The sequence below is a fragment of the Oryzias melastigma genome, linkage group LG20, assembly GCF_002922805.2.
Source record: "Oryzias melastigma strain HK-1 linkage group LG20, ASM292280v2, whole genome shotgun sequence".
NCBI lineage: Eukaryota > Metazoa > Chordata > Actinopteri > Beloniformes > Adrianichthyidae > Oryzias > Oryzias melastigma.
Window position 1 is genome coordinate 18796455 of NC_050531.1, and position 18322 is coordinate 18814776.

At 38.1% G+C, this 18322-nt stretch overlaps 1 protein-coding gene across 2 annotated transcripts in view; it reads right to left on the minus strand.

Moving 5' to 3' along the window:
* Positions 1 to 12918, minus strand: part of LOC112151081 (solute carrier family 12 member 7) — a 49350-nt gene extending 36432 nt beyond the window's left edge. Inside the window, exon 1 of one of the 2 annotated variants that reach the window (XM_024279733.2) lies at positions 12561 to 12918. In XM_024279733.2, coding sequence (XP_024135501.1) covers positions 12561 to 12783 — 223 coding nt within the window. In that variant the 5' untranslated portion in view covers positions 12784 to 12918. Of the gene's footprint in view, positions 1 to 4120; positions 4415 to 12560 lie in introns of those variants that run through there. The other variant, XM_024279735.2, reaches the window with a different exon arrangement.
* Positions 12919 to 18322: the final 5404 nt, after the last annotated feature.

Below are 18322 nucleotides of genomic sequence, written 5' to 3' on the forward strand. Positions count from 1 at the left end.
ACGATATTTTGGTTTATGGAAATCAGAATCCTCCCAAACAAATCAGCAGGAGGTGGGTCAGAAGAAAAACGTACATGAGAGAGGTCAGTTAAGGTTTTTAGAGATCCTTTAATATCCAGAAATAATTGTAATTCTAGTGGACAACAGTGTTTTAAAATTATTAAACTGCAATAATATTTCATATAATTGGTGTAGACACAAGATAGAGTGAAAATGTAAAGTGGTGCAATGTTTCTAGATACTGATGATGTTACAAAAGAGTAAATGTAAGGTATGCAAATCCTGAGCAATATTATTTTGATATTAAATAAATATTCTTCATGACATCATGAGCTTCTCACAGCAGGGACAAGTTCCAGCTGACTCACTGAACCAGAATGGCATGGTGCCGGCTAACAAAGAATCTACCACGCAATTTAGTCTCAATGACAGCTCTAGACAACAGGAAAACCTCCAGGAAGTCCTAATGTGGTTTACTGGATGAGGATGTTAATCCTTTAGCTTCACACACACATCACATCCATTCTTCTCTACCATTTACTCGTGCTGCAGAATAGCAGAAATCTCAATCTGGATCTAAATCACAAAGAAAAAAAACACACTTTAGTCTGTTTTAACACTGTCAACTCAGTTTATCATTTCCTTTAAAAAGAAAGTAAAGTAGACAGGGTGAGAAGAGTGCTACGGGCGACAGCCGAAACTATATGATTTTTTTTCTTATTTCTTTTTAAATTTGTCATCCAATCAGAAAACTGTATTATTATGCATCACCTTCCCTTTTACTATAATTCACTCAACTTCTTAACTCCATTTAAAACTATTTGTGCGATAAAGTTTTTAGGCCTAAACCAATTATTATCCATACAATTGTTACTGGTTACCTTAGGTTACATTTAAAGACAATATTTGGTCAAAAATTACCATGGTAACAAACTTTTTATGTTATCGACCCCCACCATCACTATCGCAGCAGTGGAAATATTTAGTTAATTGTGAAACAATCTGGTCTTAAACAGGCAAATTGCACTATTTGATCTCTAAAGATTGAGTTCAAAACCAAACTTTAAAAATGTGTGGTTTCATGTCATGTTTTAAAGCAATAAAGTGTGGGGAAAATCCATAACCTGATACAATATTTATGAATTTAATAGCGCTCAGTGCAGAAGTAGGACCAGTTTTATAGCTTTAAAAGTGAGCCCATCTGGAAGCAGACTTCAACGTCTGCAGGTCAGTTTATGATGACAGTATGTCTGTCAACAGAAATCAAGCCTCAGAGTTTAGAATTGCTACGGGCTAAAAACATTTTCCATATGAACAGCTCCGGTGGTTCAAGTTCTTAAAAAATGAAGTGTTACATAGGTAGGTGGAATAAATGTGGCAAAGAGGAAGTGAAACAGATCCACTCTTTTATGGACAGTAGGGTTAAAAGAGCAGATGCTGAAGCAGGTTACGGAGTTAAAGTGTCAAAATGAACGCCGCATAAAGGGCCTCACCCAACTGCAGCTGACAGTGAAAGAATAGATAGGGTGAAAATAGACAGTCTTTAAGAGGAGAGCACGCTTACGGGATAAAAGCTTATCGGAGACAGCAGACTGAGAGTAGGCAGCTGGTAAGGGTGAGATCACTGAACAGGAAATGGGGAAGAAGAGGTCAACGAGGGCAGGTCTCTGGTTAAATGACCGAACAAACAAAAAAAATGCTTTCATCTTAACAAAAGAGCTTTTCACTTTTATGAGGGTGCATGTTAAAGCTTCATTACTTCCTTCAAGACGTAGATTGGATGTCCAGACATCTTCACCAGAAACTGCTGGAAGCTCAGGCTAACAATAGATGAATTTTTTCCTAACAAATACAAAGTAACATTCTCCAAATCATCATTTTGTCTCTTTGGTCGCTCTCTCAGTCTGTGAACCCATTTTTGGCTGTCAAAAGCACCGAACAGCGTATCTCGCTGCAGAGATAAGAGATGACTCAAAGTCCTGCCAGCCTAAAGCTAATGACTGAAATTGGCTGGTGAGTAGGATTGTTGTTGTTTACGTTCGACAGCTGCTTGCGGTCAAACAGTTGTAGATTCTCAATGAGATTTACGCCCAGCAAGAAAAAAAAAACATAACTAGCAATGCCAGTGGAGTAAAAACAACAGTTTGAAGATAAGCTTCAGGGCCATAGAGAAGCACTGACTGGAGTCTTAAGCAGATCCAGGCGGGGAAATAAACAGAAACACATGACTGGAGAAGATGTACAAAAACACCAGAGGCTGAGGCAGTGACACAGCAGATCTTCTACCACTCCAAGTAAAAGCATTTCACTTCCTAAGCTTTCAGCCCAAAAGCAGCACAAGGAATTTAGTAAAGAGCCATCGTAGGTAGTGTTTTAAATGACAATAGATGCTATTGTGAAAGGAAAATTATACTGCTTCATAAAATGACCCTCCCAATGAGTATGAACCCATTGTGTAAACTTTCTTTTCCTCCCATTCCACCTAAACATTTGGCTGCCGCCCCTCTGGAACACTGTGTTCTGTCCAACATCTGCATGCTTAACGCAACAAGGGGAAGCAAGCGGTGGCTCCGCTTCCAGACCATTCTAAATAGCAGCCATTTGAATAAAGAAGTGGCATGGAAAGCAGCTTTAATACACTGATTAGTTCTTTTAACCACTCACAAATAAACTCAGTGTTAGCAGGATTTCAGTTTGACTTTTACCACAATATCTACATCTTTAAATATAGCGATCCTCAAAAGTAGGCACATCCCTAGAGTATTAATACTTTATGGGAAGCAAAACGGAGTAGGGAAGGGAGGTTTGAGGACAAGAGGAGGGCAAAGAGGGACCCCATGAGTCCAACACCACATAGGACAGAGGTGGAGTCTTACCTCCCCCTACCCAGCCAACAGGGAGGCAGTCCAGAGCAGCAATCAATATCAGTGACTCCTGTTTGACTCACAGAGTCATGAGCTCTGCAACATGCGTGCATCATGGAGCCTCCCTGGGAAAAAAAACAACTTCCCCTCTTCCCGTTTGCCCATATCCCCGTTGCTAAGCAATCAAAGATTTTGCAATCTGACGTTTATTTACTGTAAAAGAAACTGTTGATTTAGACAGGCCGAAGAACGGGACATTTACAATGGCTTCAGATCAAAGGCATGGCATGCTCACCCGCTCTTACACCCGTCGGTGACAAAAGTTTCCTGTGTGCAAAACCAGGTCAACGATAGAGCAAAGCATTGTGAATTTGTTATATAAACATAATAAAAAAAACTGCTATTCTTTCCCTCACAGTCTGTAAAACTCGTGCTCAGCATGTGGCTGTAATTGCAGCTCTGCAGCAGAAATTAAAACCCTGGGAAACCTTTTCACACAGCTTTGTGGAAAAGCGCCGTAAAAGTCGCAACTTAACTGAAGGAGTCGAGAAAAGCGAGGAGTTTGTTAAATGTGCACTCCGTGACCTATCGATGCGGAAAGGTCAGGAAAACTGAGGCGGTGTGCGCAGGGTACGGAGTGTCATCAGATAACGGGACACCTGGCTGACATGCGTGAGCTTCACGAGGGGGGAGAGGAAAACTGTTTTTTGCTCCAACGCTCAATCTTTACATTGATTTGTCTCTTTCCAAGACAAGCGATAGAAAATAGGGCTACACATTGGCAGGTCAAAGCTAGTCCAGCAGCAACATGACGTAAAGATTTGATCAGTCTTTTGAGGCATCTAGGTGTCACCAACATCTGGATGTTCTCGTCAACAGCTAGAACTGCTGTGGAGAAACCGACGGGTGAGCCGTTATGACAGACAAGAGCCAGAGGATCAGACCAGAAGATACTGTGGAGTAAAAGCTCATCTCCCTCAACAGCCGAACGACCGAACCTTCCCTCAAATCCCGTCCTCCTTTCACATTATCCACCCACACGCAGCTATAAACTGTTTTTCAGAAAAATACAGGCTCCAACAAGAATGCAATAAAGCCCAATTATCTGTTTGCTTTTGGATCTGTGAGAACTTTCAAGAAGAATGCACTTTTTTCTTGCAGTGACAATAAACACTGGGATCCAGCTTGTTTTTCAGTATTCCTGAATTCATAGTTCTTTATGCAAACGGTGCACCTGATACGGTCTCTGATCTCACCTGTGGCGTCTTCCTCTTTCAGCTCACTGATGTCATCCTCTTCCTCATTCCCCTCTGCTGCCTTGCGGGTGTTGTCCTTCACCGGGACTACAGTGAAGTTAGTTGGCATTTTTTTCTACACCATGTGCTTCCTCAGTGCCTTCTGAGCGTCGCGCTGCTGTGTTTCTCCCCTCTGCCTGCTCCTCTTCTTCTCCTTCAACCAATACTGCCTTATTCTCAGCCTCCTGGAAAGACACTAAAGTCCTCCTTCTCCTCCGTTTTAGCGTCAGTCTCTAGATTTCTGCTGTCCACCCATGTGACCCCGACCCCCACCGCTATTAACCCAAATAAGGAAGAGCGAGACGGCCCCGCCCAATGGGGGGCAGTACATACGAATACATGCTTCCAGGAGCAAAACATGACATGCATTTGTGTTCATCGGTGTGTGAGAGCATATAAATAGTTGTGTGTGAGCCTGAGGGCAGATCCCCCATGCTGGTATGCAGCTCTGTCTCACAAACAACCAAAACGGCCACAGTTGGCTTGTGTTCAAAGAGAGGAGACAGCTCACCGCAGCTTCATTCAGGAAAATCTCCACAATTTCTACAGTTCATAAAGAGGCTTTTTATATGGTAATAAATAGTAGTTCTGCACTGCAAAAAATAATGGAAAAATACTACAAGTGGAAGAGTTTCTAATCACCGAAGCTGAGAAAAAGAATGTAGGATATCTCTTCCAAAGGGACAGGAAACGGCGTGATAAAATCACATTAGCATTGTGCCGACCTGATCACTTGTAAACAAAGAAATCACTTCCAGAAGAAGTGGAGTCCATGAAGGCATTCATTCTCACATGAAATGACCCCTCAGAGGAAAGATCTGGACGCCACACTCATGTTCGGCTTTTCCACACCTCCCAAAAGTTACCCACCCCCACATATATTGCTGTTAACATGACAGCGTGCCAAATCAATACCGAAAGAGGAAGGGTGAGGGGCTGAAGGGAACAGGAAGGGAGGAGGTGAAAGAGAAGGTAAAAGACAGAAAGGGACCAGTGAGTGCACAGGAAAACATGTCCTCTGTGTAACATTGCTGTTTATGCTAAGAGAATTGTTTGAACTCCCTTTGGCAAAAGCAGGATAGTCCACATGTTGTCTTCTGTCTTTTTAGTCCTAACAATCTGGCCTGGAGTCACCAGACGCAGCAGTAATATTAGATCATCTGTTTTCTTGGCTTATGAAAAGCCACAGATGTTAATTCATAACTTTTGTTGATTTGTCTTCCCATTAAGTGGGTGTGACTGCAAATGTGGAGCCATCCTTAACCTAAAACACTTTAGATCCAACGTCTGCTAGTACAGAGATGTGTTCAGACAAACAATATCTAAACAAATACTTTCTGCAACACCAGAGTTCACTGTGAATGTAGGCTGCACAGGTTCAAGTTCTCTCCCAGGGACAGACAGTACATTTGGGTCAAAACCACAAAGCCCCTCTTGTTAGAGAGTTGACTAATTGCTGGGACACAATGAGTTCTCCCAGTGTTTTATCTGATTTACATTAAAAAAAAAAGGTTTTTAGTGAAGATTTAAGTAGCCAAGTCGTTTTTTTTTACACAATGTCACTGTCTGAAGTGACCAGAAAGCTTAGAAAAACAAAAAACAAATGGTTAACTTCTGGTATGTTTTCTTTTTAGTTAATTTTCTTCCTGATAATTAGGTATTTTAATAAACTTGATTTTTTTGTGTTTTTTTTTTTTTTTTTTGTGAATGCATAGCCAGAGCATAAGTCTGGGCACCTAACATCAGAATGTAAACATGAAATTTACTCACCTCTGTATAAATGTTGATAAAAATGTTTGATATTTAGAGCAGAAACTATTCTGTTTTGTACAGTTTTATGATAAATTTGAAACATCTGCATTGGAAACAGTGGGCAGTTGAAGATATAATATTACAAAAAATGAAGAAAAAGTCTTATGTTTGCATATTAATTAGCAGATTTTTTGCTGGCTAAAACATAAATGTGCTCAAAAATGTACATGATCACAACAAAGACTGATTAATATGTGTTAGTTTGTTTTATTTTCCCTTTTGCCTTTTCTAATCAGTGAGAGAACCTAACTCGGTTTAATTTCTACAGTTAAAAAACACAGTATAAAAGTGTTTTCTTTTAGATTCAACCTATTTTATCCTTTTTCCAACATTTGAAATGAGTTGAGCAAACCAGGATGTTTAGTAACTGTTTGGACAATACTTTAATATAAGAATATGTTCATAAAAATATAGATGTTACATACTTCCAACAGTAATACCAATTGTTTGTTTACGCATTAAAATTCTGGCTGTTTAAACATCTTTATTTTTCGAGGCCATTGTTCCGCTAAAAGCAGCTAGATGATCTGCAGTTTTTGTCAGTGGGCTCAGATTTCCTCTCTCAAAATAGACATATTGATTGACTGCATAGGAGAACGATGGGTGTGAGTGGATCTGAGACATCTGCAGAGTGCAGTGAAGGGCGCAGCTCCGCCAAGCCTTCTCCTCATGGAGACCCATAGTCTTTTAAACCAGGGCAGACGGATCCAACTCCAGTAGCGGACATCTCCATGAAGAAAATATTGTTTCAGTTCCAACTAATGTACAAAAGACTATTTCATTATTGCCAAAACATAACTTACATTTGTGTGTTAAAATAAAAAATAAGCTGTCCATTTCCTGTAAAGATGGATATGCAGCGGGCTATACCGTCCAAACCCATGCTACATTTTCATTCCTTGCATATCTACTGTCCTACTATGAGTGACCAAAAAAATGCTACATTCAGCTTGACAGGGCAGTAATTGTTTTAAGACAGTATTTATTAAAAGTAGAATGTTTATTGTTTATTTTACCAGAAAATAAACATAGAAACAAACAAGGGATTTTTTCTGTTTAGCATGCAACAAATATGCACACTTTACTTATTCTTGTATAACTAAAAGTACACAATTGTTTTCTGCTTCTTCATTTACAAGAAAAGTACATAAATAAATATAGGAAAAATATATCAAACACGCAGTGTCAGCTCTTTTCTGTGTCCTAAAAGATCAAATGTTTTAAAGTAAATAAAGAGAAAGAACATCCTTGATCTAAGCAGAACATGATCTGTTGTGTGACTTCAAACATGTGTGTCAGCACCCCCTAAAGGACAGAGAGTGATAACTTCCATAATAATTCATAAACGTAAAATTAAAACTCACTGCAGTTCTAAAAAGAATTGTGGACCAACAAGCCAACTCTATGATCAGAACAAAAAACTTGTGTAGTTCTTGTTCTTGTCTTATGAGTTTACATCATGTGTCATTCCATCATTTGACAATTCATACTTCATCACTGGCTTCAGATGCAGGCAAAGTCTGTTCCTGGACAACTGAAAAAAATCCTAAGATAAGGCAACACAAAAATATATATTTAGTTCATAATGTACTCTGGGATCTAATGCAGTTGGGTTTGACTGCTACCAAACATTAAATCAGCAAAAGTAGGTTTAATGATGCTACACTGCCCCCCAAAGACCACATGAAGAAATACGACTTTAGGTATTTCTAATAACTATAAAAATCTAATATCTAATAATATTTCTAATGCTCTGTTAACAACCAACCACATAACAGACAGGAAAACCCTACAGACAAACAGAATGTGTTGAGAATGGAAAATTCTACACTTAACTGAATCAGACTTCTTCAATTTCTGACCAGGAAACCACCACAAAACCATTTCCCTTTTAAAACATTTCTATGACATGCTGTCATTTGCATCAGAAGAGGCCATTGACGAAGATGAACTCAAGTCATATGATGATGGGAAAATCCTAAATCTTACAGCTAGCTCATTGAAATGATTTCATAAGAAACTGTGAAGAGCCCTGTGCATGACTTAAAGAAACACCAAGTCATGGGTAGCTGCACCTAAACCATCTCAGATATCAGAACTCTATTCGGTCATCCATCCATGTGGAGCTAAGGAGGTGGCAGCAGAAGAGTTTGACAGCAAGCTGAGTCTAATCCCCAATAAGAACAAAAGTTTTCTCATTTAAATCCCAGCAGGATTTTCAACGAAGGCACTAAATCTGAATTTAAACCACTGAGGACAAATTAAACACATTATGCATTTATCCCGCTGGTGAAAGTTCCTCCCATGTGCCATGCTGCTAAACTGTGATATTACACACTTTCAAATAAAACAAAAGGTCATTTTACTGTTTTGAAAGCTCATTTCCTGTTCGTCCATACCAGTCATGAGGGGGTGGAAGCCTGTATTACGTCAATTAAACCAGTACTAGACTGCAGTCATGTATTTTGCTGATGATCGTGGCGATTACCTCCAGGCTCTGCCTTCGCTCAGAACGAGATACCAGCAGCAAACATCTCAAAACATTCTGAAATGACACCCTGATGCTTCACTAGCTACTGACAATACAAGCTGCTTTATCTTTCTTGTCAGAAGAAAGCGGGATCCTCATCAATTTAACATACATCAATTAGGAGGGATGAAGAAACTCATTCATGATAGATGGGACATTTGTGAAAAGATCAAGAAGTTCTGAGCAAAGTTCACACAAACACTTATTTATTCATGACATTTGACACTTTTGGCAACATGAACTCAAATTTTTATTTTGAGCTTTCGTTACTCTATATGGAATACAGGTGAGTGAACATTAATTTGATGGCTAAAAAGCACATACCGCTCTGTTTAAAACTCTGCTTTGATAAAAGGTTGTTGTTTTTTTACATTACTTCTCTCTAAACACGATCATTTTACCAAAATATTACTATCAACAGATATTTAAAGCCTTAGTTACATCCACCCGTACAGGTGCTGCAGGTTTTTAGGTTGTCGGAGTTCGTGGAAGGTCGTAGACAGGAGCGGCTGCATCTTCATTGAAGTGTAGATGTGTCTTGCAATTCCCTTGAGGCTCGTCTGGCTACCTCAAGGAAGGAGCGTCACGGAAATGGAACGTATGATTGTTGTGTCTGTGGAAAGTGCATTATGATGTATTTGTAAGGCTTATTAATGTAAGTTGCTCCTTCAGAAAAGCATTCATGAATATTTTTGGTCTACGGGCTCACCGAGAACTTTACGACTTTCATATTTCATGCGGTCCATTTTGATCCTGTAGACAGCCCATGTCCACCAGGTTCGGGCACCAACTGCAACTGCACCCAAGTATAGTTCTTTTAGCGTGTAAAATGTCAGGAATCAAGCATTCTCACTATGCATTAGGTTATTTAACACCTTTTGCAGACCCACATCCCTGTGAAACTTCAATTATCTGTCACCGACAGCTTAATCTCTTTGAAATTCAAAGGCAGCTCAAATCATCCTCAGCATCCAAAACAAGCCGTCAACTGCGCTCCAACGTCCTAAAACAGCTTGGCTTCATTTGTTGACCTTCACTTCATTGGCTCTTTGGCTGAGACAAACTGTATTTCTATATGTGTCCTCTATTCTTCATGGGTTAGAATATTACACAGCGATAGACAAGCCTTAAATAACCAAATATTTCATTTCCCATGCTGCTTTTCTCTAATTGTTGAATGTCTCTACATGAAACCAGAAACAATGTGATATTTAGATCGCCTGACATAAGGCGAGCCAATCGAACAGCTGCTCCTCGCTAAACAGTAATTATGAAGCTTATTTACACTCCAGCGTGCACCAACACCATCTGATCACGCAGCACAGCTTTCTGAAGGCCAAACCAGCTGGAACCTAAAATTAACTAGCTTTGTGCTGAAACTGTCAGTGTGTTTCTATATAACTTCAGCTGTTTTTCCCTGATTAGACTGATTGAAATTGATCATGAAAATAAAACTTCAAATTACATAATTTTAAAAACCAGAAAATGTTTAAAAAACAACAACCAATAAGTACTGAAAATATATGCACTTCAGGAATAAATTATTTTATTTGCACTCTCAACAACTACACAACAACTGTATTACAAGTCATTCAAAAGAGCAGCATTAAGAGAAAAATGGCACTGTATGATAGTAATAAAATAAACAAAAATACTGGGAAAAAACATTTCTAAAACATTGAAAGTGGTTATGGTTTAAGAAAAAAGTCATTTAGAAACCTTTTTTTTATTATTTTACTTAAAAAAAACATTGAAAAATTGAATCTTTCCTCAGATTTTAGAGTGCTTTTATTGCCATGCATTAATCACATACATCCACAATCCACATAGGACTTCAGCCAGAGGAACAGAATCATTTGTTAAAGATTTTGACTTAAAAAAGAAAATGCTGATAATGTACACACACTGTGAAACAGTCAAAATAAAAGACAAAACTGTTAAGATAAAAACTAAATATTTAATTTAGTTTAGAACCACAAACTAAACAAAAAAACACTTTCAAAATAAACATAAATTTAAAAAGGTGTACATTATGCAAAATAAAGGTAGTTACTTTATGAATTACAATTGCCTTATAGATTCAAACAATAAAAAATCATAAATATACCAGCAGGGGATTGTTTTATTGATACCACAAAGTCATAAACATTTTTAAAAAGAAAATAAAACAGCTTACTGTTGATTCCAACTTTTTATTTGTTTCATTACTTTTTTGTGCATTGTGACAAAAAACGCTGAAAAGCTATATGTGAAAAAGGATGTCAAACGTCAATCTAGGTTTTGAGCAGAAAATATTTATGCAAAATTAAATCAATATCTGATTTTAAATACAGCTTTAAGGTAATTTTAGGATTAAGAAAAACTATTTGTCTCTTTTTATAAGCTTTTGCAAAGATTATAAAAAAGCAACAATTAGCCAAGCTGTTCAAATTTTCTAAAAATACCATGTTTCATAAACGGATGAGGAGTTGCCTCCATAAACATCTTAACAGCAAAACAAGCAGACTTCCCAGCCAGCCATTATTCATCTATTGATTATAATCCAGTAAATGTCAGACCCTTTTAAAGAGAGGAAATGAACAAGACTCAAAAGATAATTAACTTTTCTTTTTAGGAAAATGTGAGTGATTATTAACATTTGAATTAGTCTTCCTGAACCTTCTACTGTAATATAAGAAATTACTATTTTAAAAAAGGTAATCAAAGATACTGGCATTTGAGTGGGTTTATGAAGGAATCATTCAAACTGTGGATTTTTCAACAAAAATGTTTTCAAAGAAGAAAAAAAAAAGAAAACTGAACTAAAAAACTGTTCAACCGCTCAGACATATTTCTTCATACATGCACCAAAAGGGTGGACAGGCCCCAACTTGATGTTTTGTTATACAAGTGGAGATTCATGGAAAACATGTGCATATTCCTCTGCTCTGTGATGGTTAGACTTTGTTAACCACACCCATTAGCAGTTTTCTAAGCCGCAAAGCTGTGCCTGAAAATGTTCCCATGTTATAACATATTTGTGTGTGTATTTTATTCCTCAAGGGGCTATTTTTTTTATCATTTCCAAATCGACAATCAGAAGCCTAGGAAAAAATCAGTTCACCCCATCAGAAACTTCAGCGTCCATCCACCACTGTCTCCATTTCTACAGCTTTTTAAAGCCCTAAAAACTGTGTTCATTCTGTCCTTGTGACTTTGCTGTGATCAGCTGATTTAACCACACATGCTCAGTCATGGAAAAGCAACATCCTTAAAAAAACACAACTTCTTTTAAAATTTGTCACAGCTCATGACACATTTCAGCTGCACAAGAGCTGTGATCCCTAATGACTGTCTGTCTGTCTGTCTGTCTGTCTGTCTGTCCACCCAACCCATCACTGAGCTATCATCCCGCGTGCCTGCCTGGTCAAGCTGTCTGCTAATTGTTCCAGCACTTTCCATCGACCAACCTGTTGCCATAGAGCGCTTGTTTGTCAGGCTCAAAGTGCAGCTAGACGATGAGGCTGACTTTTATGCATTAATTAAAAAATAAAAAATATATTAAAAAAAAAAAATACTGTGCAAGTAGAAAGAGCCATTGATGATGAGCTGTCTTATCTATGAAACTTTTTTTTTCATTCTAGTGCCATACATTGTTCAACATGGGCTGAAGAAACTGACATAAAAAAGGTCTTATGACGTCAAAAACCTGGGCATAGCGTTTCTTACATTATTCCCTGATACGATAAACAAACAGCAGAAATCAGCCGGAAGTTCAGACTGTACCAAAATGTACCCAATCAGGTGAAGTAACTCACTCATTCTTCCCTTTTATTTTTTTAAAGCTAGTAAATTTTAAAAATAACCAGGAAGTGCTACATTTTAATTTAAAATCGTAACATTCATAAAAATCTGCAGCAATTGCTTTAAAAATATTACCCTAACCAACCAAAAAGTGGTTTCTTCAGGCGGTAGTTTCGGGGTACAGTCACCTCGCCAGGCTGTAAAAAGCCCACGGTCTAATCCCTGAAGATAAACGAGATAAGAAGTGGGACAGTTCGCCGGGAAGAGCCGTCTTACCGTACTTGTTGGGCTCTCGGTTGTACTCCAGAATGTGCACCACAGCGTCGGCGTCCGCAGGTTCGAACACCGAGTCCTCCAAAGCCTCGTTTCGGTCCCATATTCCGGGGCTGCCGCTGCCGCCGGGGTCCGGTGCCGGGACAGCGACAGTACCCGAGTGCCCCACTTGCCCGGGAACCGAACCCGCGCATTCAACGGGGACCACCAGGAACCTGTCGCCCATTCGTAGCGGTTATTGTCTTCAGCCAAACTCAAGTTGGCGGGCAAACACGGCCGCTCGTGCCACTTGGCAGCAAAAGAGACACGCGCACGCTCCGATCAACAGATTGATTACAGTAGAGGAGAGCCCGCCCCCCGCCCTCGCTGATTGGCTAAACCAGTCAAAGAGCGCTATCAATCTTCAGTATTAGCGAATCAGAACTCTTAAACCTGATTAAACGGTTTTATTAATAAAACCTTGAAGTTTACACATTTTTTTTATCTTCTTGGTCCTATTTTGATTCATTTTTTTTTCTCATATATTTTTTTTCCTTATTATTTTTAATATCAAACTTAAAAAACTTAACTATAAGTTAATTTAATTCTAAAATGTATCTAATGGGGTAAAATATACTATTTCCCCAATAAAACCGTGCAAGGTCTGGAAGTGGAAGAATGCAGCTGAACGGAACACTCCTTAAAATAGAGCTACATTAGCTATATTAGTACAGCACATGTACCAGCATGTTACTTTACAAGCTGTCCTACAGGTCTCAAAAATAATGGAGCAATTAACACATACTCTGAACATCTTCACCATATTAAAAGCCTTTTGTCATAAAAGCTTCATAGATCATTCTAATTTTAAAAAAGTAAGGGTGGTTTGCACACACCCTGCCTTAATAACTGTGGTATGTTCCAGCTCGGAATAAATGGTTTGCCAATACCTAAGGATAGAGTGACCTCTCATATTTCCCAGCAGTTTTGACACATACTCTCTGAGCACACACGTCAAAATTCAATAGGACAAAATGTTTTCCATACACGAACGGAGAGAGCTGTGACTCAAATGGAAAACAATACTTAGACACATTAAAGTTGGTCTTTGTAGTTTAGTGAAGGAACCTTTCAGTTTATGTGTAATTTGCAGGACGCAGACAGTGTTTGGGTGTTAAAAATCCTAAATCACAACATTAACTAGATTGCATTTTTTTAAGGAGGCGCAGGCATGCCCATCTGTGCACCAAATTCTAGAGAAATCCCCTCGGTGGAGATTATGTAAGCCTGAGAAGACACAGCAGGTTGTTTTGCTGAGCAACTGGATCACACTATAGCAAAACAGTTTATGAAGCACTGAGATTTCAGGTCAGTAGGTCAGAAATAGTTGAGCTCATGCAAGAGGAAGCCCCAGATACAGAATTAAAGGAACAGAATTGAGCTTTTTGGAATTTTTCTTTTTTTTTATATAGAAAGAGATTAGGTTTTTGGTGTATATTTACACACGGCTTGCAGATAGATCACATATCACAGCTGCCAGATTTAGTCACAGGTTTGTTAAATGTTTGAGTTTCAATGCAGAAGAAATAAAACCTTATTTTTCACCAAAGTAAAAAAAATAATTGTTTCAAAAGCATAAGAAAAGACAAGATTAAATAAAAATAAAAATACAATCGACTAAATATGTCAAAATTGATTTGTTATCAACATCTACTAAATTATAATTCAATAAAACAGCTCATAAACAGTGACAGAACATAAGAAAACCAACAGATCCCAATCAATCCAAGTGTCTCCACCAGTCACAGTTCTGTAAATCATTCCTAATCATCTGTCATTTTCTCCTCTGTCACTCAAAATTCCTCTGGAGAGAATATTCTGGATGAACTCCAGAAAGCGCTCAGATAGGAGCTACTTGAAGGGTGTCCTGTGGACCAAAATAGACAGCTGGCAGAACAGTTGGATGACTTATGGGAGGGAGAGTAGAGTGGCTGTGTTGACTTTACAGCAGCAGTTTTAGAGTCAGTTTAGTGCAGTGTTAAAATGACAAAGAGGGCAGAATAATATTAAGAAGAAGATGATTAAGTGCAAACAAGTCCAGTATGTATTCCTGAGCTTCCTCGAATTCACTCGGGGGAGATGCGGGACGAAACAGGATGTGGGAGAAAAGATAAGGTGCTGAAATTAGTAATGCTCCGTGTCTGTGTTGTTTTACTCATCCGGAGCTAAACTCATCACCTCAGTGCTGAATGAATTACAGGCCACAGCTGTTATTTGTTTCCTCCTCAACTTTCCTTTCAGAAAAAGACATAGTGACAAGGCTTTCAGCAATCAAACCAGATTTGTTGTCATGAAATTAAAAATTTGGCAACATAGCACCATCATCAACTATGAGAAGATAGCTAATGTATAAATGTTAATTTGGTGTCACATTTTCAATTTTCTGTATCGGTTTTTCACCAACAAAACTAGTAGTACAGTAATACTAGACTTTTTAATGGCAGAAAAACAAAACCCACGAGCAACATTTGTATAATAAACACAATAATCAATACATTTCAACCCCTTGACACTTGAATTTGGATTCATATATGAAACAAAACACATATTGTTTTGTTTTCAAGTGGATACCACATTAAGTTAATTTTGGAGCTGAAGTTTTTTGAGTCATATTCAGATTAATAGGCATCTATGGGGTTAAACAAAAATAAAATGTGTAAATGTGATGACCTCTGTCTCAAAATAGCTGGCATGATTATGGTGTAGCATGTCCTCTTTCTTTTAAATCAGGTTGAGGATGTTTGGACAAAAAACTTGTGAATTTCTGGACTTTTGGTGTTGTGAAATTTTGTCCCATCTGTTTGAAATAGTTTCCAGCAAATGTCCCACTTTCTATTCCCAAATTGGAGGCAAAACAGGAAGTTCCAAAGGTTGCAGTTCCTCAAAAGACCACTGAAGGCAGGATTCACAAAGGAGTGATTTCCAGTTGACTCCTATATCAGATTCAGAAAATGGATGGATGGATTTTTGATTGACAGGTGAGTGGACACATGGTTGATCTAACTCAGGGGTCTGCAACCTTTAATGCTAAAAGAGCCATTCAGGCCGGTTTCTCACTGATCAAAACCAAGTAGGAGCCGTAAAGTCGTATTTCACTCTTTTTAAATGTAGTTACTTTTGATATAAATTATATTTTGCATGAATAAAGTAAGGAATTTACAAAGGTAAAGCAAATTGTTTTGACAGAGGGTCACATCACTTTCTTTCAAAATAAAAGACTTCCTTTTAAACACAGGAACGTCCCCACCAATGACATTTCTCTTGTTGTTTTTTAGGTCTACTTGGGTAAGCTGTCATCGTTTTCCCTACTAACTACTGCTGTTAATCTGTTTTTGCTGCATGATTAAATAGAAATAGTATTACAAATATATACATTAATTTCTCCCTCTTTTGTAAAGTCAATAAACACTGTTATGCAGTATAAAATATCTACTTTAATCGCATGAAAAGAGCAATCAGGGGAAAAAAATTATACTATATAAAAATCTGTGTAAATAGTAGAGTAAAAGTAGAGCATAGAAGGTCCTTTAAGTTGGTGTAAAGTCAGCGGGGGTGTTCTTCAAGCACCTCAGCCATGAATATTCACAAAGTAACTTTAAAAAGTTGCTACCTCTATCATTTTCTTTTTACTTCAACCAGAGAACTAGGTAAAAGAGCCACATGTGGGCCCAGAGCCTCAGGTTTCAGACCACTGGTCAAAGAAAAAGTCTCCCTTTTGACTTTATTCAGCTCGTTTGGCCATTTTCAGCTGGGTTGGGGGGAGTAATCTCTGGTAAAGGTGCCTGTCCCACATCTGGTTTAAGTTGTGCCGTTCAGAATCCTTTAGTTGACATCAGAGCTTATCTAGCCCGTGTGTACATGTCCATGGTTTCCAGCTGCTGAAGATATTTTATTCAAAAAGGAAACGAATGTTCTTTGGGACTGAAATCTGAAGCAGATGGGAGAACATTTGCCAGATACCCTTATTTTGAAAGAGACTAGCCTCCAATTATAAGTGTTCAGGTGAGCAACTATACTTGTATCATCAAGTCAAACTATCTGAAGAAAAAAAACACGATGTAGATCAAATCTGTCATAGCAATGCACCCTAAGATTTCCTATTTTTTGATAATTAGCTTGAAGACCTGACATAACTTAACTCAAAGTAAATAATTATGTTTTTCATTATTTAAATATAGCTATAAATACAACATAAAGTATGCTTAAGTCATTTTAAAGTCATTCAGATGTCATTTTATTTATTTATTTTAATCACAACATTTCCAGGATTTAGATTGCAATTTTGATCTGCATTGCCTCAATAATTCAATTTTTTTGTTCCAATACAGAACAGAGAGATAACTGAGATCCATCTTTGCTGGCAGAAGAGACTCCTCCCAGGGGGGTCACTTTGAATCTCTCATTGTGTGTCCATTCATGGTACAGTATGCTGTAATAGAACCAAGGGAGCGTTAAAACAGTGGTCAGAGCACCTGATGTGTAAGATGTGAGGCAGAAAAATGGGAGGCTTGTAACAGTCAGTGAATCTGCACATGTGTTTAATATTGTGGTATTTATGTACCACAGGCAAAAGCCTTGTTGTTGTGTTAACAACTCTAGAATGAATAAACACTTAAGAAGTGATCAGATTGAATTCTTTCAAGGCAAGAGAGTCAGGAAAACAGCTTGTCCCAAAAAGTAATCTTCTGTTGAAACTGTTTCTTTGTAAAAAGCTTTCTTGCACAAATGCACACAGAACATAAAAGAAATCACCCAGAAAGCCGGTCAACAACTGTCAGTAATAAAACACACAACATTTTAAAGCAGCACATTGTCTCAGCATCGCCTGACTCCGCAGCATCACACATATGTTTTGTCGTTACTCTTTCACGCTGCACCCGTTCTGCTTCTGCTTCACCTCTGAGACTCCCTCAAGAGGAGATCAGACACAGAGAGGAATAATATGTTGTTGCATAACAGACTTCGTGTAATGCACACTGAGGTATAAAAAAGACACAACAGAAGGTAATGGCACTATGAAAGAAGCTAATGATGCCATATCCACGTGTATACCCCTCCTGATATGTAATTGGTGGTTGGATGTATGTAGATGCTCAAACAGTGATGTTTGACATTTCTTGACCAGTTGTCCAGTAGAGGAAAAAAAGTATTTGACCCCTTTCTGATATTTCAGGTTTGCTTAAAAAGAAATGGACAATCTATCATCCTAATGTTAGGTTTATTTGAACAGTGAGAGATAAAAACATCACAAAGAAGATCAAGAAATTGACTTGTCTTGCCCAAGGACGTTGATACCTGGCACGGACAAAGCGGAAATCGAACCTGCAATCTTCCAATCAGAGCTGCCGCTGTACCACAGCCGCCAAAAATACATTTAGATACAATCCTTCAAGTCGATTTATTGATTTTTATTGAGGTGTCCAAATCTACAAACCAGCAAGGGATCAAATACTTATTTCCTCCACTAATTTAGTTCTATTTTATCATATTACTGTAGTCTGAGGAGATTGTTATGCTAAAGTCTTCCAAACAAATATACATTTTATTTCTGTAAGTGTATCAAAATCTTAATACACGATTACTGAGAAAGAACACAGTACAGTTTACATGAGAGCATTTAAAGCTCAGACATTCTCAAATTTGCTTAAATTAGAATCAGGATGTTATGTCAGCTCCAGCTACAACAGAAAAATGTTAAAGTTTCATCTCATTGTTGATGGAATTCT